Here is a 26,144-nt window from a genome sequence, read left to right on the forward strand (position 1 = left end):
TTTTGTTGAAGTGGCTGGTATATTAACTATCTATCTTGCTTTTGGCAGGAGATCTGTGGTCATTCCTCAATGGATAAACTTCATACCAGCTTATTTTCCTGCTGTTGTCTTAAAAATTTTGCTAGGGGAGTAGCAAAAGGGAAGGAGTTCAGTGCTAAGCTTGCCCACACTTGGAGGTCGGATTGCTTTTGGGCCCCTGAGCGCTGCATTCATGGCAGAGGTTTCCCTGAGGGCTATTCCTGCAGTGTGGAATGGCCCCTTTGGAGAGTCCACGAGCAGCCAGGGTCTCCTGGGTGCGCAGGAGAGCCCTGGGCTCAGCAGATTCATCAGCCGGGCTGCCCTTTGCCATGGAAGAAGCAGCTGCAAATTCCCATATTTGTTTGGCAATGCATTCGCTCCCCAGGGGCTGCAGCACCGTTTGATTAGGATGGAGGGAAGCAGACCTGCTGCAGACGTTTGTTATTCCCAGCAGAGCCGTGCTAATCTCTGGGTCTCTGTGCTCCATCCTAGCAAAGTGTTGAGGAAAATCATCAAGGAGAAGCAGGAGGAAAGGAGGGGCGCAGCTCTTGCCACCTTAGTCCCTCCTCAATCTCTGCTGCGGTTCAGAGTGTAAAATCAACAGCTGTTTGCTCTTCTTTTAAGATGGTTTTGAGAATCTGTCTGTTCTGTAACATGAAAAATCTAGTAAGACCTACGCCTTATTTTCCTACCTGTCTGCTCTTTGTTATGTGTTTCATTCTGGAGCTTGGCGGTCTGATGGCCAGGGACCCATCCTTTGCTTTCTGTAAGTTAGAATCAACAATAGTACCTTGATCTCAGAGAGTACCCAAGTTTGGCAGTCCAAGATTTTGGATTGTTTTATAGAGTGGATATTATCCTTACATTGGAGTGGGCTGTGGAGGTAGGGAGTGCCAGAGCGGGTAGTAATTTGCCTGCAGGGATCTTAGCGTTGTCGGGCAGTGAGAACCAAGCAAGATCCCGTTACTACAGAACTATGCAGCCTATTTTAAGTTAATTCAAGTGTCTTGCTGGGCAATAAAAACATGGGTGTTTTTTGCTTAGATGCATAGTTTCCTCATGGTTTTATTTGCATCCGTTTCTCAGAGCATGACCAGTGAGCATTTTGGCTGATTTTGTGATCATTAGCTTGCTGTTGGGAATGCTTGGCATTACTAAGTGACTGTGTTTCTCAAACAGAATGAGAGAGGTTGATCTGTCCTTGAGTGTTAGAGTAAGGGAAGGATTTGGCTATTAATGCTTTGTCCAGTAAATCCTGGTGCTGTGTTTGACAGGTGCCCGTATTTGCAGATATCTTCCCCATGTCCTCAATAATTAGAGCTATGACTTTGGCAATTTTTTAATTTGCAGTGTCATTTTTCTGTGGTTAGCACCCAAGTGCTTCTGCCTCCTTCATGCTTCATTAATTTTGCTAACCAGCTGCTTTGTGTCACACTGCGGGGTGGCATTTCCCTGCTCACATCCAGGCCAAGAGACAACTGCCTCTCCAATATGAGGCAGCTCTTGCTTTTTTATTGGAAAACACCCTTCACTGCTCTCTGCACAAAGCAGGAGTCTCCAGTCTCTGGGTTATTAACATTTGCTATCACTCTGATGTCTGGGAGCTCTTTAGGAAGGGTTTATGGAGGAAGTCTTAGGGAAGCTTTTTTTTTTGCATGAGATGGACATGGCAGATATTTCCCTGTGCATTCCAGTTGTGTGTTAACTTTGTCAAATAGGAGACACAATGATCTGTCTTGCAAGTTAGTAAATTCAAAATAGCTCTTAATTAGCAAACCACCTAAAGTTGCCAGTGACAACTTGAATTCGCACACAGCTCTTGTAGGTAAAATATTACAGAGGTTACAAAAGTTACCCCAGGCTTTGGAGTCCTGTGGTCTGTGTTTTGTAGCTATTGTGGTTGAACTTTCTCCTCTTCCTCACCCGTGATGGGCTGTTTGCCCTTCCAACAAGTGTCCTTCCTCCTGGGGGCCTACAGTTTGGGTTTATAGCTGGGAAAGCAGAGCCCAAAAATGAATAAACAGCCCTGTATATGCACAGGTATTTCTCCCTGATGAGGAAATAAAAATGACTGGTTTTAATTGTGCATAGTGAGAGTTGTGCTTATTTCTCTTCCTTGTAAAGTACCCGTGTTGTGACTGTTAGATAATCATGTTTTCTGATGAAAGCATAGGCCTAAAATGTTGTTTCTAAATCAGGGTTGTTTTGATTTAATCCCTGTATGCAGCGCACATAATTTTGCTTCCCTAACTCTTTGAAACAAGCGTTGATTTTATGGCTTTGGCTGTTGCTACTCCTGCGCTGTGCTGTACCTATGAGCTATTTAGCGTGCAATGTTGAAGAGTAAATTAATGCAGGTTCACAAAGAGCGCGCTTCGATTTGCTAATTGCTTGTAGAATGGAGGGTATTGTTGTGTAGAGAAAGACTGTTCATTAGAGATTGAGCAGCTAATTTTTTCAGAAGAGCAATCCTCACATTCGAGTGGCTCGCTTATGGGAGAGGGCAGTAGACTCATGCTCAGCATCCAGAGGAGAGTTGGGGGCTGGTGATGCAACCAGTGTTGCCACCCGCACTGTAATCACCAGATCTCTGTTTCATTCATTAATCCTTGATTCATTTGTTAATCCTCCTGGCCCAAATTCCCCAGGTGACTGACGATGGAGCAGGGCTGGGAGAGCGGCAGCCCTGCTGCTCCTGGAGTCCCTGCTGCTTCTCCTTGCTTTGTGTTTGCATGCGGGATGGGAAACACAAGTGAAATAATGACTAGTTGCTGCTTTTGGAGGATGTGGGAGAAGGATCCTTGGGAAAGGGAAGCAAGTAGAGCAATTCCAAAAGATCTCCTTGGAAGCTGAACTGGCTTCTGCCCTGTCCCCATGTTGTGGAGAGGGACCGATCACAGTCTGTCTTGCATCTCTCTTGAGGAAGACGGTTGCACTGACAGTGGATTAGAACGTGGTGTCATGTAAGATGGATGAATCGAATCGACAAACCATTTTTTGGAGACTTAAAATAATTGCCTGAATACTTCTGAGGATTTTCTTTTTCTGCTTATGCTGTTATTTGATTTTCTTTTACCTGATTGTGCTGCCTTCGGTGGGCAGAATGGACTTTGCATATATTTGTATATCTGATTCTTTAACTGGAAATCTGTTTGCTTATCAGATTTCTTAATCCTTGGGCTCAGTGATCCATGGGAATTTAACATGTATATTAATGGGAATTTCCTTCGAGCTTGAAGATAAGACTTTTATGCAATGTCTGGAAATTCAACATGAAAATCTTTCCCGCTGAGAGCAATTCCCAAGACACCAAGGTGAATGTTTACAGTCTAAAAGTGGTAGAAGGTTGTTGAGCTACATATACGTGGGTCTTTTCCCAGGATCTAACTCTGAGATGGGACTGGCAAACAGCTCCAGTGTCTGCGGCAGCTCCCCTGCCTGACCAGGGCCTTGGCTTTTGGTCGAGATGAACAAGACCTTGGGACCACCTCCGTTTCCATCTTCCTTGCCTGGCTCCAGTCTGTTGCTCATGCTTTTCTTGGCTGTCAGTGGGCAGAGATGATTGAACAAAGAAATCCAACAGGTTATTCCTGAAAGAATAGTTATAGGAAACAGTACAACAATATTTCTTGCAGGTTTTCCCGATTCTGCTCAATAAAACGCTGGAGGAGAGCAGGGGTGAAAGGTTCAGCTCGTGGCTCTGGGCTGTCTCAGGGCCTCCACAGCATTTCCTCAACTTGCTGTAGTGGCTGGCAGCTCCTCTCGAGCACTCTGATTAAGTGAGATGTGGGGATAAGTTCAGAGCCTAATTTCTTCTTCATAATTAAAACTGTGTGCATCTGTCATGCTGTTGGTGATTACGCTGTGTATTCTTGCGGCCTAGGAGGAATATGGCACTGAATCATTTTGCAAGCAGCTGTCCTCTAACAGCTGAGCTGGGCTCAATATTTGATTTAAGCTAATAAAAAGTCTGGGGTAGGGCTAATGTTTACAAACGGGATGTGATAAAGCATTCGGATCATCTGTTTCACAGCCAGGCGGCAGCGGGCACAGGAGACGCCGCTGGAAGTTAGGCCTCGGATGGGTTTGGGCCTTGGCTGTCGGCTCGTGGTGGCCGCAGGTCCCCGCGCAGCTCCGAGCACGGCTGGTGGCTGCTGAAATTCAGGCAGGATCAACTGCGCTGCAAATACCTCCCTGTTCCCAGCTGTGGATCGTGCTGTAAACAGCTCCCGATGCATAAAATATGTCCCTTTGCTCTTCCATGTGAGTCCCGGGCAAACCATACACGTAAAAATCTTTTAATCTTCATAAATCATTTCCTCCAGCAATCTAGTCAGTTGAGTTGCTGCTCTCTAAATTCCCATCAGTTCAGCTGCTCTTTCCCTTTGCATTGAGCTGCCAAGAGATAAATGCAATAAAGAAAACAGGCGCTATGATATCATTATTTTCTGATGGCTTCCCCAAATCATACTGGTCTGCCAATATCATGTTGCAGTTTTGGACTTCATGTCCAGGTTTGCCTTTAGATCTCCGCTGGCTTAGCAGTCTGACAGGTTTGCATTTGCTTATTTTTCTCTACGTATAAAATATAACTCTTTAAATTATGTAATATTTCCTCCTTGTAGTTCTGATTTCTCTGATCCCTCTGTATTTTTTCTTTCTCATTCAGAAGTTCTTACAGCTTCTTCCTGAGGTGAAATACATGAGGGTTCTTTATAATTTTTTTTTCTGAATTTTGTCAAGTCTTTGTACTTATTAAAAGCATTCTTATGTCATCTGGTTGAACCGGTTCCCAGACTGATGCTGTCTTGATATTATAAGGAAAGAATATTTTCACCGTGAAGTAGATCAAAGATTGGAACCAGGTTGCTCAGAGAGATTTTGCAAATTATTCCCTTGGAGATTTTCAGAACTTGACTGGACAAGGACCTGTTGTAACTCACCCTGCTTTGAGCATTTCAAATCAAAATTATTTTATGATTATAGACAGGAGATTGAACAGAGAAATGAGTTGAAAATTCAGGAGCAGTAGCTGCAGTAAACAAATATATAATTCTTTGTCTCTTTAGTCTAGGAGAGGTCAGTATTTCCCATAAAAAGGTCGTATATATCATGTTATAAATAAGGCCAGTAAAGATACTGTAAAGTTGTTTTATTTTTTCCCAAAACAGTCAGTCCTAGGATGTTTTGCAAAGGTTGCACTAACACCTCATAGATCGCATCTATGAGCAGACTTTTTCTGCTTCGTCTTTGTGTGACTTTTCTGACTCCAGCTTGCCCAGTCTTTCTCAAAAATCGGCAAATTTAGAGATTACTGATGTTTCAGATCCAAAGTTTGTGACAATTTCCTTTTCTTACTTGTAAATAGGCCCTGTATTTGGCTGGGCCTGGCACGTCCTGCTGCGTTTCCCCACGTTTGCTCACGTTTCAGTGTGGTTACCCTCCAAAGCCCAATGCTTCTACTTTCAGGGTAATAAACTGCCCTTTGCCTCTGGTTTGGGCCTTGTATGTGTGGAGAGGCCTTGTGAGAGATGCTCTGGAGAGTTTTTATAAATATCTGCTGGAAATTATATGAATTGGTTTGCAGCCCCTTTAGTTCTTGTTGGGTTTGTTTGCAATGCTGAAATTAGCTGCTCTATCATCGGTTGTGACTGTTTTTATTTCTTTTTGCTAACTAGAGGAAGGCTGGTTGGAGGCAGCAGAGGGTGGTGAAGTAGAAGTCATGGGAAGAGATTGCACTGAAGTAGTATTTGTTGTTTCTCTAAAGTACTGATTTCTTTTAAAATTCTTTTTCACAAGTAAAACTATGTTAAAACTCATCTTCTCAGTCAACTTTACTTTTTTTTCTCCAAAATGATGTGGATTTACTGTAAGATATTTTCACCCTTTTAGAGATTCTTAAAATTTCTTCTTTTTTAAAAAATTCTTTCATTTTAGACCTTTGCATTAGGGACTTTTCTCAAAAAAAAAAAAAAAAAAAAAAAAAAAAAAATTGCAGAGAGGATTTGCCCAGGATTCTGCTACAACAATCCTAGAGGCTGCCAAAATCAATCTTGTATCTTGTTTTCCATTTAAGTTGTGGAACAACTTTTCCATTAGTTGTGGAACAAATCTGTCCTGTTTCTGAAGTTCAGCTTAGCAACATTGGGTGTTTCTAGACCATTCTTGCAGCATCCACAGAAAAGGGAAGAAAGCAAGGTCCTCTGACCCCAGACCATGCGACTGAAATTTGGGAAAGCTAATCCAGTTGATTTTCTCTCTGTAATAGATCTCTTCTTGTGTTTGTAGAGTGCAAGTTTTGGGGGATAGGATTGTCTCATGTTGCAGGTTGTGGATAGGATATAACAAAACTCTACACTTATAATTCCTTTTCAGTACAACAAAAGTCACATTGACCTTGATGGCTTTTTTGGGGGGGTTGAGTTTAACTTTCATAAACATGTCCTGGACACTAGCTAGATCTTTTTAAGTGTCTTATGAAATGAAGCTGGTGACCAAGACATTGGGTAAAGCTTGCATAAATGGTCATTACTGTAGTTATTCTATATGCAATGGTCTGTGCAGTGCTTTGGTGCTACTTAGTCCATGTTTCCCAGAACTGAAATGCTTTGGGCAATGATAATTCATGGTTGTAGTGAATGAAGACAGTAATTGGAAATGCATTTCTGACTATGCTTTATATTTTTTTGTCTTGAAGGGTCAACTATCTCAAGTTCTAGAAGAAGTGGGAAGCCATAAGCAAAAAGCAGAGATGGTAAGTGTTCATCTTATTATTTTTTTGCTGTTTTACGAAACAGTAACATATGCGAAGTGGAGTGTCTTTGAACACTGGATCAATTCCAAAATTTCAAATGCGAATAACAAAAAGACATTGGAAAGGTTTGTGTCACTAGTGCTAGCTCTCATGCCATCAGTGCTATCAGTCTCCATGCTCACCTGGATCAAGTGTTGGATGAGATGAAATGGTCTTCGTTTTCCTAGCAGTTTGCCTTTTTTTTTTTTGCCAGGAGTTCTGGAAGAGAAGCAAGCATTTAATTTCATAGTGTATTAACTCCTTTCTTTGGGAGCCTTTGATTCAGTCTCATGTGTGCACAGGCCAAGTAGATGAGACAGAATATACTACAAAATAGTGTTTTTTTTATAATGTCTGTTAATTTTCTGCTGGATTTGTCTATTTTGTTGGCAGTTCCTTCAAGGACCAAAATAAAAAAAAGCCCAGGAGGGAGGCTTATGTGTGATTTTATGACTTTCTTTATGACACTTGATATTCAGGAATAAATGACGTGTCAGCATTAAACTGTTCTATAATCCAGTGTTTTTGCAAATGGGAGAGTTGTGGGATTCTTTCTGTAGCTCTTCTAATTATTTTCCTCAAGTTTTGTCAGAGCAGTGCTAAAAATGTGGACACCAATTCTATAGATCTTTTTCCCTTTTCTACACCAGATAGATTTTGTCAGTGGTGCAAAGGTGGGCAGTGAGCAAGTACCAAAGAGGCTTCTGCCCTGAAACCCAAATCCTAACCTCTAGTATTAGTGTCTTTAGGTCTCTGCTTAGCTCTGCTAAGGCACTGAAGATCAAAACTGACGTGTCTCTGCTAATATTGGCTTGCTTTGGTTTGGCTGAAATACTCTTTACTGTTCCAACAATAAATACTCTGTAATGAGACTGTCGATTGACTCTGATTTCAGGGCGGTCTTGTGTTGTGGGCAAACATTTTTGCCCGCTTAGTCACCTTCTCTAGTGACGTAGGTCAGAACTGCCATTTCCAAAGAAACTTCGGTAATCCTATTTACCATCTGATCTCATTACATGCTGCCTTGTTGTAGTTTTAAATTCTACACTGAGCTTTGTGTTGTGCTCACCAGACATATTGGAGCATAAAGTTGCTGTTATGTTTTAAAGGGTCTGATGTGCATTCTTAAAGGAAAAAAAAAAGAAAAAAAAACTTCAAAATTCTTCTACATGGCTCGTTAAGCCAGGGTTTTGAATTACTCGTCTGTCTTCAAAAATTCATAGTATTGAACAAGCTAGCAGAGAGCAGGAACAACTGGAACTTCCAGTGGTAAAATATTAATTGCTGTTGTGCCTCATCCATCAGAAGAGGGATAAAGGAGCCTTCCGTGCCTATTCCCAAGGGTTATGCAGGGGAAAATCTGCAGGTCTTGTGATCTTCCCTGTAAAGCTTACATCAGTCTCGCATGAAGAGCCGTTTTCTGTGCAGCTTTAGACTGTGGATCGCAGATCACTAAGGTGGGGGCTTTTTTCAGCCATTTTGAATTTGTTCAGTAAATACGTGAAAACCACTTCAATGACTGGAACGGAGATGGCTTTTCTTCTCTTTCCTTCATGTGCATTTTGGGAAGAACCTGATGTTTTGGCTCTGTAACACCTGGTGGATGCTTCTCCTCTTTCCCTATCTTCTCCAAAGGGTGACAGGAGTCCATCCCCTTTGGATGCTGCCCTTCCCTTTGCAGGCTGCTGTTGGTCTCCTCTGTCGCTCCATGCAGACTGTTCTCCCCTCACTGTTTTTGTCCCTTCAGAGCAGTGTCTCACCGAGGTGCCCTTATGTACAGGCTCATTCCAGGTCAGCCCTCTGGTGATCACTTGCTCGCCTGGGCCTCCTGCTGCCTCTCCTGCCTTTTCCTCCCCTTTCCTGCTGCACCCATGAGTTTGACACTAAACTTGTGTTTAGTGTCAAGGACTAGTGACTAGTGTCAAGGCTGTGAGGACGCGGAGGGATCCCTCAGGGGATACGTCCCTTAGGATGGCGGGCTCCCCAAGAGCGCATCTACACGCCGCGTCCATGGGAGGAGAGGACCCCGTTGCAGGGAATCATATCCGCAGGGCAAACAGGAGCAGGATGGTGGCAGGGGCTGCAGGGGACATTTGCAGGGCTGGCCGCAGCCTCCCGCTCTCGCTTTGCTAATCGGCATGGGCTATTCCAGCCCACGTTTGCCTTGCTTGTCAGCTAAAAGTCAGCTTGCTGCTGCAAGGGAAAGAAGCAACAAAAAGGCTTCAGCTAATTGCAGTTGACAAGACAAAGGCAGTTTGACTTTCGAGTATTAATTAGCAAACCCATACTAATTAGCTTGTATAAGCACAATTTATGCTTCTTTCCCTAAATGCAATTAATATCGCAACTGAAGACGTCTCTGGGCTGTGCCGCTGTATCATTAACATACTTTACCCTAATTAGACACGGCCAGTAGTGGCTGGAGAAATGAGTTTATGATTACAACCATAAAAAAAAAAAAAAACTCTAATATTTCACATCCTTCAGGGAACCTGAACCTCGAATTTATTTTCTGATTTAAGAGAAATTACCCTTATGATCGTGCTGTGTAATTATAACAGTGAAACTTTGATTTTTCTCTCCTAATTCTTGAGTTATTTGTTTTTCTGCAGTCATGGTCTCGGTGTGCACCTGCTGCAAGGGAGCAGTGCCTGCCCAGGCTGCTCATGCTCGGCACATAGCACAGGCTCCAAGCATTTAGGCTCAGCTCAGTTATCCCTGATTTGGTGGCTTGAAAAGGGTGCTGCTTTTTGTACTTGCTGAAAGAAGTTTTTTATTTTGGATGATTTTGGGGTGTCACCTTCTCTGCAGTCTTTATGCATGCGCTTCTCTGACAATCTTATCAGCACTGGAAGGTTTCCTTAATGAGGCGAGTGCTCGAATATCTTTATCTCCAGGCTGTGCCAGGAGATTACTCGTAGCGCTTGCACCTCTGCTTTCCTGCCCTGTGATCCTGCAATATTCCCACTTACGGTGCACTGTTTTAATGCTCTCCCGTCTTAGAGAGCTGCCTGTTAGCTTTGCTCGTACCAAAATATTACTCGTGGAAAGTGCTCTCCTGTTTTCTTTATGTTATTTTTCTTTCCCTCCCTGAAGGAGGGAAGCAGAAAGGCCAGTAGTTTTTTCTAATTCTCATTTGCCTCTATCGCTCTTTATAGGCAGGGGGGAAATCATTTGGCTCAAGCTTGCCATCCAAGCAAAGGTGTGATCCATGATCTCCCGTTTTCTTTCAGTCTGGTTCTATAGCACAGGGCACTCGTGTCAGGACTTTTTTTTCCATCATTAATCCCTGAGAGAAGTCAGCTTGGTATTAAAAAAGTATCACCTGTATTTTCGTTGCCCTGAGGTGCTCTGGATGTCTTTTGGCTTTCATCTTCAAAAGACAGCTTGGCCCACGTGGGCTCGGAAATCTGTAGACTGCTCATTGGAACAAATTATATTTCATCCTCCAGCAGGTTAAAAAGGGATGGATATAAGAATTGGAAGAATTGTTTAGCAGGGTGGGAAATAAAGAAGATTTGAAGTCCAAGGATGTAGCCATCACAAGATGAATGGTATAAACTGAGTATCTTTGCAGAAGAGCTAGAGACCTAAACATGAAAATAACGAATGCTCCTTGCCTTAACTAAGTGCTCGTTAGTGTGCTGCAAAGAGCAGGACACCTTTATTTATGGGCAGCAGGTCAGGAATAGTTAGGAAGCCAAAACAGATGCTCAGTATGGGGAAACTGTGAACACTGAGGAATAACTTAAATGTTGGTGGCTGCTACATTCACTCAGGATATTCAGGTTCAGGGTAAGTAATGAAAACAGTACACAGAGGGCACTTCGTGCAGGATGTGGCTTAGAACTAATTGTTAACTGGAAAGCTGTATGGAAAATGGCAGAGAAGAAGTTTGCAAAACTCACCACAGGCATCAAGATATAAGCCGCAGGAGACCCACACAGTTCATAAAACTTCTCTAAAAAAAATCCTTCCAAGTAGCTGCATGAGACCTTCTAAGTTTTAAGAACAGTAACTTTGATTTTATACTTAAGACATATGCCTGGCAAAGTTCAAAAGCTACTGTTAAATTTTACTTTACAGATGAGAACAAGGATCATATCAAAGTGAACCTTAGTATAGAAGGACCTGAGCTGATTAATTGAGCAGTATGGCTAATTTAATTCCCATTTAAAACTTATCAAACATGAAGTAAGAAATGCAACAGAGAAGACACAAGCATAATAAAAGTGATACTTATTAAAGGAAATGTACTTTCTCTGTATTATCTACAGTGGGATGGCAGTTAGGTGTAGGATTAGAGGACAAAGCTGTGATAATTATAATAAAAAGGATGGTTGGCCATAACATACATAGAACTGCCAGATTGGGAGGGGACGGCAAATGACCGGTGCAGGAAGCCTCCAATTCTCAGAAAGTCTGTTTCATCATTTCCAGATTGATTTAGAAAAACGACAGCAAATCTCCCCAGCATTTGACAGATTTTATCCTAGCATCTTATACAAGACTAGCAAAACCAAGACAGATGACTAACGTGGCATTCAGCTGAGCAGGAGCATGATTATGGCGATAGTTTAGTAAGGCAATTCTAGGGAAATATCCAGCTCTCGAATCAGATTGAAAAACATGAATCTGGTTATAAAGAAACAGCAAGAAAATTGATTGAGAATGAGATGATATAGGAACACAAGACTGGAAAAAGACTCTTAGATCATAAAGTCCAGTCCTCTGGTATCTAAGGCAATCACATCATATAGTTTAGTTCATAAATTTATCAAGCTTGTCTTGAAACTGCTTGGGTTGTTTTGTCCCATTGCTACTATTGAAAAACTGCTCTGATAGTGAGAAACCTTTCCAGTTCCAGCTGAATATACATGAGTCAGTTAATATCCTTTTTTTTTCCCCCCCCCAGTGTTAATGTTCTTCTCAAAACTATAGTGCCTCTTCTTCCTCACTCATATTTATGCTATGACATATTTACGGAGAACAATCATTCTCTCCCAGCACTTTCTTTGTCTAGGCTAAACAGATCAAGCTCTTTTAGTCTTCTCTTGAAAGAAGCTCTTCAGTCTGTTTATGAATCCTGCAGCTTCTTTTAAATCTCTTCCTATTTTAGCATGTCTCCTTAGCATAGGAGTAACCTGAACTGTAGACATAATTTGAGGTGATGGTTCATCACTGTCCTCTACAGATGTTTCTTCTGCAGGCACTTACCTCTTTTAGCTGTAGAGGGTTCACCTCTTGCACTGCAAAATCCCATTTTCTATTTGCAGTGTCATATGGCGCTGATGGCTCCTGCTCATTGTGTGATCAATTAATCCACCCAGCTCTTTGATCTCCTCTGATGTTTCCAACTGATACTCGGTTCATAGACAAGGTTCTTGAGATAGCAGCATGTGGAAGTGCAGTGCTGTTTAACTAGGTTAGCAGAGGAGGTTAGCATTGACTTTGTGAGTCAATTCTTGTGGCTTATCTCCGTTTTAAAAAATCTAGCCAGGCACATGGGATCAAATAGTACATTTCCTTCAAATTAAAACGAAATAAACTGTCTGTTTAAAAGTCCCACTACACAAATGAACCTGCTGTTGGAACCATTAACATTAAAGTTTTATGGAACTCAGTAGCACCGTTTGGTTTCAGCAGAGCCATTTCCATTTTCTCATTGAAGGCTGTGGCAGCTAATACAGGGTTAAAGGCTTAGGATACTGCTGAGGCAGTTTCAGCATCATTACAAGACCATCCTGGGAGCTCCAGCTCTGAGAAACGCAGGTCTTGCACACAGTTTGCACAACAATTTGCTCCGAGCCTGAAGGAGAATGTGAAGATCTCTAGCTACTTCTGGAGCATTAAGGGCATGTTTGCTGCATGTGCCCAGAGATCAACGGTGGCTGGATACCTTTCTCGTTGCCCAGAGCTGATTTGGTTGTACAAAAAGGTGGAGGAAAGGCTTGAAAAGAATAAAGTTTCAGGACTTAGTCCTTGCACTGACAGCCTAATCAGCTTGCTTGTTTTGCTTTCTGTCTTTCTGGGTCCCAGTGCCTGCATAGGAGCTCGTTGTCGGCGTCTTTTTGCATTTGGCTGTTAGATGTTGGGTACGGCAGTGCTGGTGGCAGATGGGGTCTCTCTGAACTGCTCTGCTAGGGCAACCAAGTGCTCCAGGAGGAGCTATAAAACCTAATCTACCCGCAGAGACAAGGGGATCATAGAGCAGAATCTTTCCTGTGACCTCTTGGTAAATAATGGATGGCACCGCCCTGCCTTTTCCGAATCTCTTAATTGAGGCTGACAACTCTTTGTTGTATTACAGGATCCAGCTTGTCAGGAGAATTTTAACTTATTTATGAATATTTCATTAACCTCTAAAGACAGGCTGCATAAAACCGAGCTCCTGCCAGGCCCTGGCCTGTGGATACCGTGTTCAGCGCTAATGTCATCTTCTGCACCTTCCTGTCCCCTCCAAACGAAGCCTGGGAGCTTATTGTTGGTGGCAGCAGGGACCTGTTCAGCAGAGGTTAAGGTGCCACGTTTCTGGTTTGGCAGCAGCACTGCACACATGCTGCTTGTGAGGGAAGTGCTTTTTGCTTTTCTTCCTGAGATTGCTTGCTGGCAACTGAAGGGGACCACAGGCATAATCCTTAGAGGCTCAAATGGGCAGAGCTGGCTTGGCAGGGCCCTTGTGTAACCTTTGCTTTTTGGCACGAGGACAGAGATTTCCTGCCTCTTACGGATTCAAAACCTGCTTCTTGTGGTAGCAAGAAGGCCCCGTGATGGCTCATTTAGCTGAAAACCCTTGAGTGCTTTTAAATGTGCTCTTCTCAAGCTGTTCCTGGGAAGGCTTTGGGGAACAGGAGTAACTCCTTCAAGCATCTGCCCCTGGTTCTAAAGGCAGCAACCAGAAGGCCCTGCTGACCTAGTGCTAACTGGCTCCCTGCCCCATCCTTGTGCTTCCCATCCCTGGGAATTCCAGACGCACCTTGGCTATGAAACTCGGACGGCCCCGGCATGTCCACCCTTGCTCTGCTCGGATGTGTCTGAGAACAGTGCCAGGAAGCAGTGGAGAACTGCAAAGTTGTGCTGGGGATGTGCTGGAGGAGAGAGCTGTCCTTAGACACGCGCGGAGGCACAGGCTGCAGTTCATTCCATGTGAGCTGCAACGAGAGGATTAAGTTCAATTTTCAAGTCTAGTACTTGGCAAAGGCTGCTTTGCTTTCGTATAGCGTTAAGCAAAGATGGATTCTGCTGTATTTATGCCAGGGTACTAAGGAGCAAGAATGAGTGTTAGATTCTTCTTGCCTTTCTCCTTTGATCTTCTTCCTAGGTGGTTGGTTTAAATGCATAGACTCTTCTCCGACTATTTGTTATGTGATGATTTCTTGACAAGAAAACTGATGAGGGGGGTGAGAGGTGGGACTGCAAGCTACCATTTAATGAGAATATAGTGATTGAGTGCTCCAGAAAATCCTCAAGGGTATGTTTTCAGGAATGGGAAACAAGCTCTATTCAGACTTTGTATGGAGGAGGTACAACATCCTTGCGGATTTATTTGCCACTTTGCTTCTGAATCACGGCTGCTGGAAGACTTGTTCCTAGCCAAAGTGACACAAGTGACCTGTGTGGAGCTCCTGAGAGCTGCCAACCTCAGTGCACCGGTGCTTCTGCAGCTTCTGGGAAGGTGGCATGTTCCACGCAGAAGCCTTGAGAGGTTTCCTAAAGAGCCTGTTATTCAGTGGCTTGCGGTTCTAACTAGGAGTAATGGGTAGGAGGTGTCAGCCGTTTAGGGCTAATTACTCTGGAGCTTCCTCGTCTCAGTGGACACCAGCTGTTTTCCTCTCCCTGCTGGGAGGAGCCTTTCAGTAGCAATTAACAGAAACAGGGCCCTACGAGCTGGTGGAAGTGGTGGAGTGAGGCTGATAACGGCAGAGAGGCTCCGGGCTGAATGAGCAGGGAAATGAGGTGATGCTTCTTCGGAATGAGCTGCTCCAGCATGAGGGAGATGTGGGAAATGTGGCACTGTCAAGGATTTCTTGCCACGTCTGCAGTGAGGTTTCGTGGCAGCTCTTGGGAACGTGGAGTAGATGGGGTAGTAGCAAAGCAGAAGGGAAGAGATCCCATGTTTACATCTCTCTCTGGAAGTGAGAGGTGAAATGTGTGATTGCTGATGAATAGACGTATGGTTTTAAATCAACTTCCCTTCTCCAGTTCTTTTGATTGGTGTTCGTCTTTTCCCCTGAAATGGCCAGTGCTGCTTATTTACAGACTGTCATCTCTTGCACCCATTCCAGAGCACTAGGATGAAGTGAATATAGTGTAAAAGAGAGTAAACAAGCTCGAAAAAAATCGTAAGTCAAAACTGCCTAAAATATCTCAAGTTGGCTCTGATGTGGCAGGTGGTGCTACACACTGCAGGCTCTAGACATGGAGTCAACACTGGTGACTGGATTGATCAACACTATCGATTTGAGCAGTGCTGTAGCATCAGGGAGAATCTGTCCTTCTGTCATCGAGGCAAAGGCTCTGTCAGGTATTGAAACTAGTATATGGTCACATATATATTGTTTTTGGATAGAAGGGTCCCAAGTTTTATAGGGAGTGGGTCAGTTGGGGCATTCAGGTTGCTCAAAGCTGTGAGGTCTTGTCCCTGCCCTTGAAATCCAGGGACCTGTCCTTAGCGTGCTGCTGCAGGGTGACAGTACCAGTAGTGTCATTTTGCCTCCAGTTTGAGGGACAGCTCTACTTGCTGCAGGAGGTTAAGAAGGAGGAAAATATTCTCCTGATTTTTTTCTCTCAAGTATTCCAAACAGGAGTATCTGAGATGGATCGTCTGAGTGATGGGTTGAGCACTTCCAATTAGCTGCTGTTGCTCATCAGCACTAATCAGCACCTGCTGGCGCGGGGCCCTTGGGTGCTGCTGAGCGCAAGCAGAGCGCAGGGAGGCTGGTGCTGCAGACGGGGACATCTCGGGGTGTCTGCACGTGTGGAGAGCATTGAATGGGGCCGGGGCTGGAGCCCTGGTGCAAGGGGCGGGTTTGGGGGGTCCTGGGCCCAGGCTGGGAGGGTGGATTGTGCTGGAGGAAGGTTGTGCTGGAGGGAGAGGTTTGGAGGGTGCCGTGGGGCTGTGCTTTGTTCTTCACAAACCGGACCCTGGTTCCTGCCCTGTGCTGGCTATGAGTGAGCAGGAGCAGTGGGACACTTGGCTCCGAGCCCGCCTGTAGGCAACACTGACCGTTTTTCACGTAGCCAAAACCATTTTCTGCAGGGCCCTACCTTTGTGCTTACACCTGGCAGCTGTAGGGCAGCGGCTCTGTGCTCGTCCTTGCCGGGCTCCGCCTTGTGCAGCAGGGCAGAGGTGGCTCCACGTGCCCTGCGCTCTCCCTGGGAGATTTGGGAGGGAAAGCCATGGATTGGGAACCAAGGGGAGAGAGGTGAAAGCTCCATAGGGCTCCCTTGGGGCCGACGAAGTAGTTAATGACTGTACTGTGCTTTGGAAATGCAAATGCCGTGTCAGAGCAGAGCCTGATTATAATAAATAATCAATCTTGCCTTGGAGAGGGGCACGGGGATGGGAGCGGGGCAGGAGCGCGGATCCGCGCTCGAGGGGTCCCTGCGAGCGCGGGCGGCTCCTGCTGCGGCTGCAGCCCGTGCTGTAATTCTGCTGCCTGCAAGTGGCCTGGTGGGAAGGGAAAGGCTGGCGTCAGCGCCCGTCCCTGCTAATAGGGGAGATGGAAACTGCCTCCTAAGCAGGATCCTCGGGGGGATGCAGGGAGAGGAGGGTGGATGCCGCAGACGTCCGGCGGTGACAGCTCCTTCTCCCTTGGCACTTTGTTCGTTTGTAGCGAGCGTTCCTAGTAATTACGCCTCTTAATTTAGGAGAGCGAGTGGGAGAAAGGAATATAAATTTGTGTATTAACTTTAGAGATTGGAAATAGGGCGAGCGAACCTTCTCTCTGGGAGATTATATTTGGAAATGAAATAGAATGACATTCAGTATAAACTTGAAAAATTGCTCTCTTTTACTGCAACAGGAGGAGACAAACCATGAGCCAGACAGCACTGGAGAGAAGCAGGAGTCAGCACATGTCCATTCCCGCTCTGTGTGTGGGTCCATAATGATCTATAAGCCTGGCTACGTTTTTAGGAACCTGTTTGCCAGCAGGTTGCTGCTTCTCCTTCATAGAAATGTGCTGGGTTTGTTGCAGACTGGTTAACCCACAGCACAGGGGGTATCGGGCGGGTCTGATCCAGCCAGACCTTCTCTTTGCAGAAGAAAAACCTATATATATATATTTTTTTTCTTGCTTCAATCAAGTGTGAAATTGGTAGTTCTAAAGCACTTTTATTGAATATCTAATTTTCCTTTGCTTCTATTGCTTCTGTTCTATAGTATCATTCAGGATTAGTTCCTCCAAGGAAAAGCATCAACTAATCCTGCGCTGCTTAGCCTATTTCTGAATGGCAAGTCATATTTTGTTGCAACTGCAAGTATTATCTTATTTTTTTAAGAGGAAGGGTTAGGTTAAAGACAAGGAAGAGGCTTTTTGCTAAGAAATCGAATGCAGCTTAGTCCTTCCCACGTGTCTTTCTCTGCAGGCTCTTTAGGAGAACTTCAGCACAGTCATGGGCTGGGGTCTGCTGGAGATGCCGCAGCTTTTGTTGAGCAGGATGGTTGATGGAAATGGCCAGCGTGGTGTTTTACTACCTCATGGTGTTGCTGAACACTCAAATTAAACCCGCTGGTGTTTATATGTGTTGGGTTTTGTCCAAACACCATCTTGTCTGGTGGCAATAGGGAATAGTAGATGACCAAACTTGTTGCATTGGTCTGAGGGAAGAGGAATGTGTAAAATCCGTACTTACTGTTGTGTCCTTTGGAGAGAGTTATAAAGAACTTTGCTGGAATAACTGGCCTGTCAAGCTCTTGGGGAACAGTAGTAGGTCTGTTCTCAACCCTCAGCTATAGGTCATGCTCAGTGCCCCGTTTCTTTGTTGTAGTCCATTTTAGCAAATACTCTTCCTTTCCAAGTCTGCTTGGTTTTCGTACATTTAAATATTTATGTATTTAAATAGCTTCCTGAATTGTGTTGAGACTCGTAGTCAAACACAACCTCTCAATTCACCTTTCCGTGCTGCCTCCATGCAATTCAGTTCCTATTTATCTCTGCCTTTTAAAATCAGCTCTTTTGCTGAGGAAAGCCTTTCAAAGGATGTTGCATCAGCCCATTGTTAAATAAACCTTCCGACTTTTATAATGGCTTCAGCATTTCCTGCTTTTTGTTGCTCCAAGAATGCTGAATGACGTGCAGACACGCTCCATCAGGGCAGGGCTGCTGGATCAGCCCCTTGCAATAATTCACTGATTATTCAAATAATAACTGTATGTCTCCAACATGAGTTCTATGAAATATATGTACATGATATGGGCAAATAAACCAGCCCCTTTTTTTCAACATGCAAGTCTTGATTTGAGCAGTGGGTTGAAATCTGTTGGATAATGAGACCTTCCTGAACTTCCCTACCTAAAAATGAGGCACCTGAGATTCAGTCGTTATTTTTGGGTAGTGTGTTAAAAATTGTCGGAAGTTTTGAAGTACTGTTTTCAAGGGTGATTGATTTAGTTTAGATGTTTGTATCCTACAGTAATTCCCATTTTGGAAGTGGGCTTTGGAAATGCTGAGCTTCATGAGCACCAGTGTCCCCTGGGCTCAAGCAGGAGGAGCAGTGGCCCTCCGTGTCGCAGAGACTCACAAGCGGGGACAGATAGGGGTCGAAAACAACAAATGCCAGAAATACGACCAAAAATCAGATCTCTGAAGTTAAGAACCTGTTTATTCCAGCTTTCAGGAGGTGAGTTTGTAATTTTGTTTCTGCTCTCTTCCCAAAGATATTTGAATGATTCCGACAGAAGCGGAAAACAGAGGGAGCACATTTCTTACCCTGCTGTGGGTGTTTGCTATGTCATTAGCACTCGGAGCAGAACCACCATGCAGAAATCCTGTCCAGGCAGGCTTAAAAGTAAAGGCAGAAAGAAGATATTCCATTTAATTACACACTGTACAAAATTTCTTCCATGTTCCCCCTCCTCCTGCTGCTTTTGGTTTGTAAATTATAATGATAGTATTTGCATTTCACCTTTTGGGGGGTTGTGTGCAGCACAGATTTGTGTGCGTGGACATTTTAGGTTATTTTAAATAGCAGATGTGCCCTGATCACTTTCTATTGACAGCAGTGAAGCTGGGCTGGAATTAATGATGGTGAAGTCAAAGAGAGCAGAAAAGGTTCTGGATAAATGGGATCAATTTAGGCTGAGAGCAAGAGGCTCCAGTGCCTCTGAGGAGAGAACATTACATAGTTAAAATGTTAAGTACCTGTTTACGTGTTTTATTCTCAAGTCATGGGCCCTGACATTACTCATTATTCTGCCCTTTCTTGGTGTCATAAAAACCTTGGGTAACTTAAAACAGCTTGGCTTCTTTTCAAGTTGCTAATATATTGCATGCAGAAGGGCCATCACACCGGGCTGATCCTGAGCTCTAGGAGGTACCTTGCTCCTCTTGTGCAGTTTTGGGGTAAGAAATGCAATATTGTAAGGCTGTAGAAATTATAGGACCACATTCTCCCTCTGCTTTCAATATTAGTTAAAAGGGGAGAGCTAATAGGTGCATGTTTGACCTAGGTTAGTTAGTACAGAAAGAGGGAATGCAGCAAGAGGCTGTTGTTTTCCCCACTCTCCTGGGTGAAGGCTTCTACTGCATTGATGTATTCAAAAACAAGAATGAGAAAAGTCTAGCTCAGCCTGTTATCATAAAATTATTGATAACAGCTGGCAGAATTTGGACAGAAACACAGAATTAGTCCCCAAAACCAAACATAGGCTTGCTGAACTGCGTGAAGTGGCATCTGGTGAAGGAGGGAGCCTAGCACCAGAAATTAATTGAGCAAAAGTGATGGGCTGGAAACGGGGCAGCAGAACTAGCAAGGGGCCGGGCTGTCCTGTCCCTCTGCCCTGGGCCCGGGGCACAAACCCGCCACAGAGCAGGGCTGCTGCAGGGACCCCCGAGCAGCCCCATCAGAGGGATGTCCTCCTCATCGCTTAGACTTGCATGGGCAGAAAATTACCTCAAATACAGCTTGGGGCTTCTGTTACTGCCTTCCTGTTGCCTACTTTTCCTCACTCCTTTCTGTTGTTTCCCAGACTTTTTTTCCCCATTTCCTATCCTGGTTGTGTCAGACGCGGAGCTGCTGTGAGTGTCCGATGAGGCAGGGCAGCAGCCACAACGTGTTGCTGCTGCGAGTGTGTCGGGCTGATAAGATCGTCCTCTGCTCGTCATTCTCTAGCAGGTGAAGCTGCAAATAAGAGGAAGATTTTTAACCGCGGGTTCCTTATTTTTCACTCTTTTTGCTCTTCTCTGCATTTCTTGTTTTGTGAGAACTTTTGTGCTTGCGCCGCCTTCAGAAAAACAGAACTGGATGCCGACAATAAGCTGCTTCAGCTTATCTCCACTAACTTTTCTCTCTGAAAAGACATAAATAACATCTTTAATATCCTCTGTGAGATTGGCAGGTGGGGAAGTTTTCCTTGCAGGGACTCCTAACAATTGAAGGAAACAAGCAGCATTTTTTGGAGTGAAATATTTATCTAATACTTTAACTTCCGGTTTTCATAGAAGGTTAATTGGGAATAGCTTGCCTTGGGACAAGGTCGTGCCTTGGCCATGAACTTGGGAGTCTCCGGTAGTTCAGGGAAGCAGGTTGGTGCAAACCCACAGCTGTGCCAGCCAGTTTGTTTCATGAAGTCGACACAGCGCCCTTGTCTCTGCTCCCAACTCAGGGACCTCAAATTTATGGCCCGGGTTGATTTTGGGGGAGGCTTCAAAGTTGGGAGGACACAGAAATGGCTTGAAATGCCCCTGCAGGCCCTGGGCTCCCCCGTCTTTTCTTCCTCCCGCTTCAAGGCCGTGGATGCTGGAGTCTCATTGCGTTCTTACTGAGGCCACCCTCAAGTCCCCGCTGTACATCAGGCAAGACCCTCAACTGAACACACGTCCACTGGCTCTCCCGCCTCCTTTTCCCATTCCACGCTCTGTTTTTACCCCCTCTGTCCATTGCGAGCCCCATAGACCCCCCGTTCACCACGGCAGGGACCAGCCCGGCATCCCTGGCCGTTCCCGGGAAGGCAGCCGTGATTTATCCGCCCTTGTCAGCGAGCAGGTGGCGGTTGGACTCAAGGCTGTGCCCGCTTGGCCTGTGATAAATAACATATTTACCAGCCCTTCTATCTTCAGCCGCTGTCCATATGCGGTCCAGAAAGCAGCACCGAGCTCTTATAACAAAACCCATCCAGCCTCCAGCAGCCTGGGAAACAGGAGTTATAATGAATGTTTTCCTGCTAGAAGTAGGTTGGAATTGAAGGCTGCTCCTTGTCCCGGTACCTTTTATTCACATTCCTGGAATTATCTGGAGCACTTGCTTTATCCCCAGCCATCTGTGATGGGCCAAGCTCGGAGAGATAAGCTCGGTATCAGAAAATTGAGGGAAGCATTTCTGGCTGTGATAATCTTATCAGCCGGCTAATATACATTAACATTTGTAGAGGCTGATGCTGCAGGTGGGCTTGTGCTTTCCCTCTCTTCCTGGATGCATTTTGACATGTGGTGGGAGGATGCAGGGGGTTAGAGAGGGAAATTCCACAAGAGCCTCTTCCTCCCACCCTGCTCCGTCCTTGTGATCCCAGAAAGGGGAAGGAGGATCATCCGAGCGGCCCTTTCCTGCCTCCTCTTCCCTAAGCTGCTGCCTCCTTTTTCTGCTATACATGAAGGGCAAAGAGGTGTTATACCAAAACTCCCCGTCTTGCTGAGCAGTGTCACTGTGCGTGTCTCTACATTCCCTTTCCTGGTAAAACTAGGGAATTTCGTGGTGCCTTTGCATGGAGTTTGTCGGCACGGTGTGGTTCTGCTCTCCAAGACTAATCAGTGCTGTTGGAGGGAATGGCAAATTAATGGATTATTTCCCCGATGCTGAGCACCGAGCCCTGTGTGGTCATACGCTTTGCATTTATAATTAAGGTAGGATTGCTTATTGTTTGCTGCCTGAGTGGAAAATAGGGTGTGCGTCCGTGGATTTATTAGGGGAATTAGTAATCAGGTGCTGAAAGACAGATGACAAAAGGAAAGCAGTATCTGAAGAATGAGTGAGAAAGAGGTTTAAGCTGGGGGAAGGTGCTGGAACAGGAATTGTTTGTCCTCTAAGCAGTTTGTCTCTGCTTAGAATTCATAAAGGTTCATTCTCTGAGAGAGAGGTTTAAAAACAAGTAATGTACATAGGGTTTTTTCCTCCTCTGTGCGTCGACTCCATAGCTGGATTAGGGATACGGAGGCCTCCCCAGCCAGGGGGCCTGAGCAGGGAAGAAGCTGAGTGAGAAGTTTTCATATCTTCTGAGTTGCCAAGTATTTTCTTGCGAGTTTCTTCTCGAACAAGGCCAGAGGCAGAAAGTATCCTTAATTGTTTGTTTGCTCTACCAGAACTACCCGAGCAGCCTGAGCCAGAGGTGTGTATTGGATAGTGTTGGAAATATTCCCCGATCTTTTGGATTCTGTGTATGAGTCCAGAGCAAGGCAGCGTAATTCCTAGGGGCTCATTTCTTTGGGGGGGAATTGATGCTAAAGGGAGGTTGAAGGGCCAGTACCGAATCTCAGGTACCAAGTGGCCCCTACTTCCAAACAAATACTCCTTTACCTCACTTTATCCAGAGGGAAAAGGTTGGGGAATTATCTTTTAGAGAAACAGAAGCTCTACTTGGAAAAAAACATCTTTCTATATTTCATCTACCTAGGAGAAAATGTTATTGGGAGGCAAAAGAGACTGCAAAAAGGGACGCAGGATTAACCAAGGCTTTGGCACGGGAGGGATCCAGCCTGGGCAGGGTGTCGTCGTTCTCCCTGCCTTCCTGTCCCATTCACGGGTCTCTAGTCCCCCTCATTGCTGTCAAATGGACTAATGTCTCTCCTCTTTCACAGCTGGAGGTGGAGATGAAGGTCCTGAAGTCCCAGGAGTGCACGACCGATCAAAGCGTCTTCATCACTAAGGAGGAAGTTGATGCCCTCAGGTAGGCATCCTGTTGAACCTCTGTGCATGCATGCAAAAAGAATATACATGTAGACTGCCTAGGTATATATTTATAGAGAGAGGCTACCTGATGGCCTACTGTTCAGTGAACAGTGTGGCAGCATTGATCAGAACACGTTTTCCCTGTATTTTTGAAACAGTGTGTTCTTTTTCCAAGCTCCCTTTTTACTTTCCTACTAGCCTTTATGGATGTAAGAAATCCATGAAGCATTAACAAAAAGTACCAGCTCTGAGTCTTTTCTGCCTTTAAATACCTTATAACCTTTTCTCTCTTTCAGCAGACTACTAGCTCTTTATATAAATCTGTTCGGGGTCTCTTACACTCCATAGTTCATATCACAGTGGCTTCTGCATCACTGTTTCTCCTATTGACTTCTTCCCCTGTGGAAACAGCACTGCTGTTTGCTTCTTTCTTTGACTCAATCTGGACTGCAAATACAGGATCTGTTGGCAAGTGTGTAAAGAGGTTTAGAATCCACCTTTTGTAATGCTGATATGCATGTAGCACTGCAGATAAAAGGGGGATGTTTCCCCTGGTGCATTGCTGGAGATGGCAGAGGGGTACCTGTTGTGATTCAGTGAAAGAGAAGTTACAAAACAGCGTTTCAGCAGAGGATACATGAGCATGTACAAAAGCCACTATGGAGCTAGACAACCTTTCTACGTATTTATTAAAGCATTTACAGCTTCCATTCCAAAGAAGATGACACAATAAATACTGAATGCAGAAAAGTTCATCTGTTTTCAGATGTTTAGTAAAATTCCTTTTATTTAAACTGAGCAAATCAATTAGATCTTGACAGGCCGAGCTTTTTATTCCCAGCTGATGTAAGACTTTGGCTGGAGTTTCTCCTCTTAATTCTCCTACATTTTCAGCTGCGGCACTATGAAGTGTTACTGCCTCTTAGGACTCAAAGCTGGCTCTTGCAGCAAGCAGTATCTTGCAGCAAGCAGAAATTACTGGCCTGGATGTTATGACTTTGCTCTTGTGCTTTGCCTCTGGAGCTTGTTTTACAGCTTTGAAAGCCCAGTTCCAGAGCAGAATGGGAGGTGTTTGAAAATAACACATGTTCAGCTAAGCTATTCCAATACGTTGTGGAGCTGTAAACCTGATCTTAGGGACTCACTCCGGGAGCGTCGTTCCCTCAGGCTGGTGCCGCAGCTCTGAGGAGCCAGGCGGGCGGCAGCTTTTGTTCCATCAGATGCTGGAGTTCTGGTAGGGGACAACACGCTGTGGCTTCCCTCTCTCCGAGCACAAATCTTTCTCCGTTTTATTTTGCTTGCTGTGAGTGGTCAGACCTGAGCTCAGTCAGATTTTGCCTTTCCGAGGGACACTAGACCCGCTGAAACCCAATGTTTATGCGGCTGCTGCTATTCAGCACCTCCTCAACAACATAAAACCCATCACTCCTGATTAATATTATGCCTCTCTATCAGTAAGAGCAGCATCCTGTTTGCCGTCTGCTGGGAGCTGAGGGTGTTCAGAGTATTTCCACAGTAACTCCTCAGTCTTTTCCCTGCACTGGCGTGGGCTGCAGCACCTTTTCATGTCGGAGACGTTCAGTCTCTTTATTTTCACCTCCAAGGCTCATTATTCAGTGTTTATCTTCAGTGAGCAGCGTTTGCCATCTATTAACTGAGCAGCTTCAGGGGCAGTGAGTGTAGGGGGAAGAGCTGCTTGCCACGTAGTCCAGGACTGCTTCACATTGACAGAGGGGATGGAGACGTCTGCCTCGCCCCGAATTACAGCCCGTTTCCTGCCCTGGGACAACGGGAACAAACCCGTGCCAAGTCCTTACGTTATTGTGGTGCTCTGTGTGTTGGGTTCTGCACAAAGCAAGCTCTAAACCCCACTATAATCTCTCTCCCCGCCCCCCCCCCTTCTTGTTTTCCCTCTTCTTGTTTAATTTCTTAGACCACTAATCTCATCTCTCTCTCCCCTTCATGAAATTGTGACAAGGTCTCCATAAAAAGTCTTACAGAAAGAGAGGCCCGTTCCCAGTAAAGCCATTAACGATGTGTAGCAATACACTGGAAGCAGTTTCGGCAAAGAGGCTAAGCTTCTGGAATTGTTTTTCTGTGATATTTTGTCTTTTCTTCTGTTTCCCATTTCGGTTCTGCAGGCTCCTGGGGCTACGGGTGCACAGAAACCACAGACACAGTATCTAAAACCAGATTTTTTTGTATCACTTTGTACTGAACTGCTCTTTTGTTGTTGTTCTTAGGGTAGACCAGATGATTTAAATACCTGTCCCAAGCCCTGATGCTAGTCGTTTAGCTACGGAGCTGTTCTAAAAATCATTTATTTCTTCCCTTTTAATCACCCTTTTGCTGCTCAGCTCTTGTTTTCTATCAGTAAATGGTTTGGTGCAAAGTGTTCTCTCTGCTGACTTTCTTGAGAGCTGCTAAGCCAGTTCTTGCTCCTTTTTTCCACACCGTTGGCTACTGTTGTTGCTTCAGGTCTCTTATCACACTCCCAAACACCCCAGCCAGCAGCACACGTTACTTCTCTGCATTGCAGAATTGACTTTGTATAAAGTATTTTTCTTGTGGGATTGGGCCTAATTTTGATTTTTTTCTGTCATATTCCGTGCATTGGCCAAGAACTTGGGCCAACTTCCATCCTTGCAAGGGAAAGCTCCCTTTCAAAGGGACTCATGAGCACTCACCATCTTTCCCTGTGCTTTGGGATGAGGACCATCTGCTGTGGTCCATGATCCGAGTGCTGTGGGCAGCCAGGTTGGCTGTGTCCGCTCCGGCAGCACAAGGGAGCTGGATAGTTGTGATTAAAGAATAGACCAGGTTTGGAGGAGAATAGGGATGAGTATGGCTAGAGATTAGGTTTGCTTTGCTCGTCCTTCTGCTGTGTCCTTGTGGGCCTCAACAGGAGCCACTAACTCAATTCTACCTGGTACCTGTGGAGCCGCTAGGAGCAAGAGCTCTACTGGGCTCCCTTCCTTCTGCAGGAGCTGTCACAAATTAATTGTGGCAGAAAACAGGGAGAAGATGAGTGCAAACTTCACAAATTGGAAAGTGGGGAAGGAAATCCCACAGCTTATGAAGGAGTTATTTCCCTTATTGTAGTTTATCATGGTGTTTGAAATCCCATTAACCTACAGTACGACGCGTCTGCTCTCCTGGACCGAGCCCAGCCTCCCCAGTTAGCTGCTGTCATGAAGGAATGTGAAAAATGGAGCCAAACGAGCAGAAG

General features: G+C 45.0%; 1 protein-coding gene across 1 annotated transcript in view; it reads left to right on the forward strand.

Annotated features, from left to right (window-relative positions):
- MAD1L1 (mitotic arrest deficient 1 like 1) overlaps window positions 1-26,144 on the forward strand; it is a 232,828-nt gene that overhangs the window by 143,962 nt on the left and 62,722 nt on the right. Inside the window, exons 12-13 of the mRNA XM_026053930.1 lie at window positions 6,716-6,772; window positions 22,825-22,913. Of these exons, the coding sequence (XP_025909715.1) occupies window positions 6,716-6,772; window positions 22,825-22,913 (146 nt within the window). The remainder of the gene's footprint in view (window positions 1-6,715; window positions 6,773-22,824; window positions 22,914-26,144) is intronic.

Source organism: Nothoprocta perdicaria, unplaced genomic scaffold (genome assembly GCF_003342845.1).
Source record: "Nothoprocta perdicaria isolate Ctin4 unplaced genomic scaffold, notPer1 scaffold_12, whole genome shotgun sequence".
Lineage (NCBI taxonomy): Eukaryota > Metazoa > Chordata > Aves > Tinamiformes > Tinamidae > Nothoprocta > Nothoprocta perdicaria.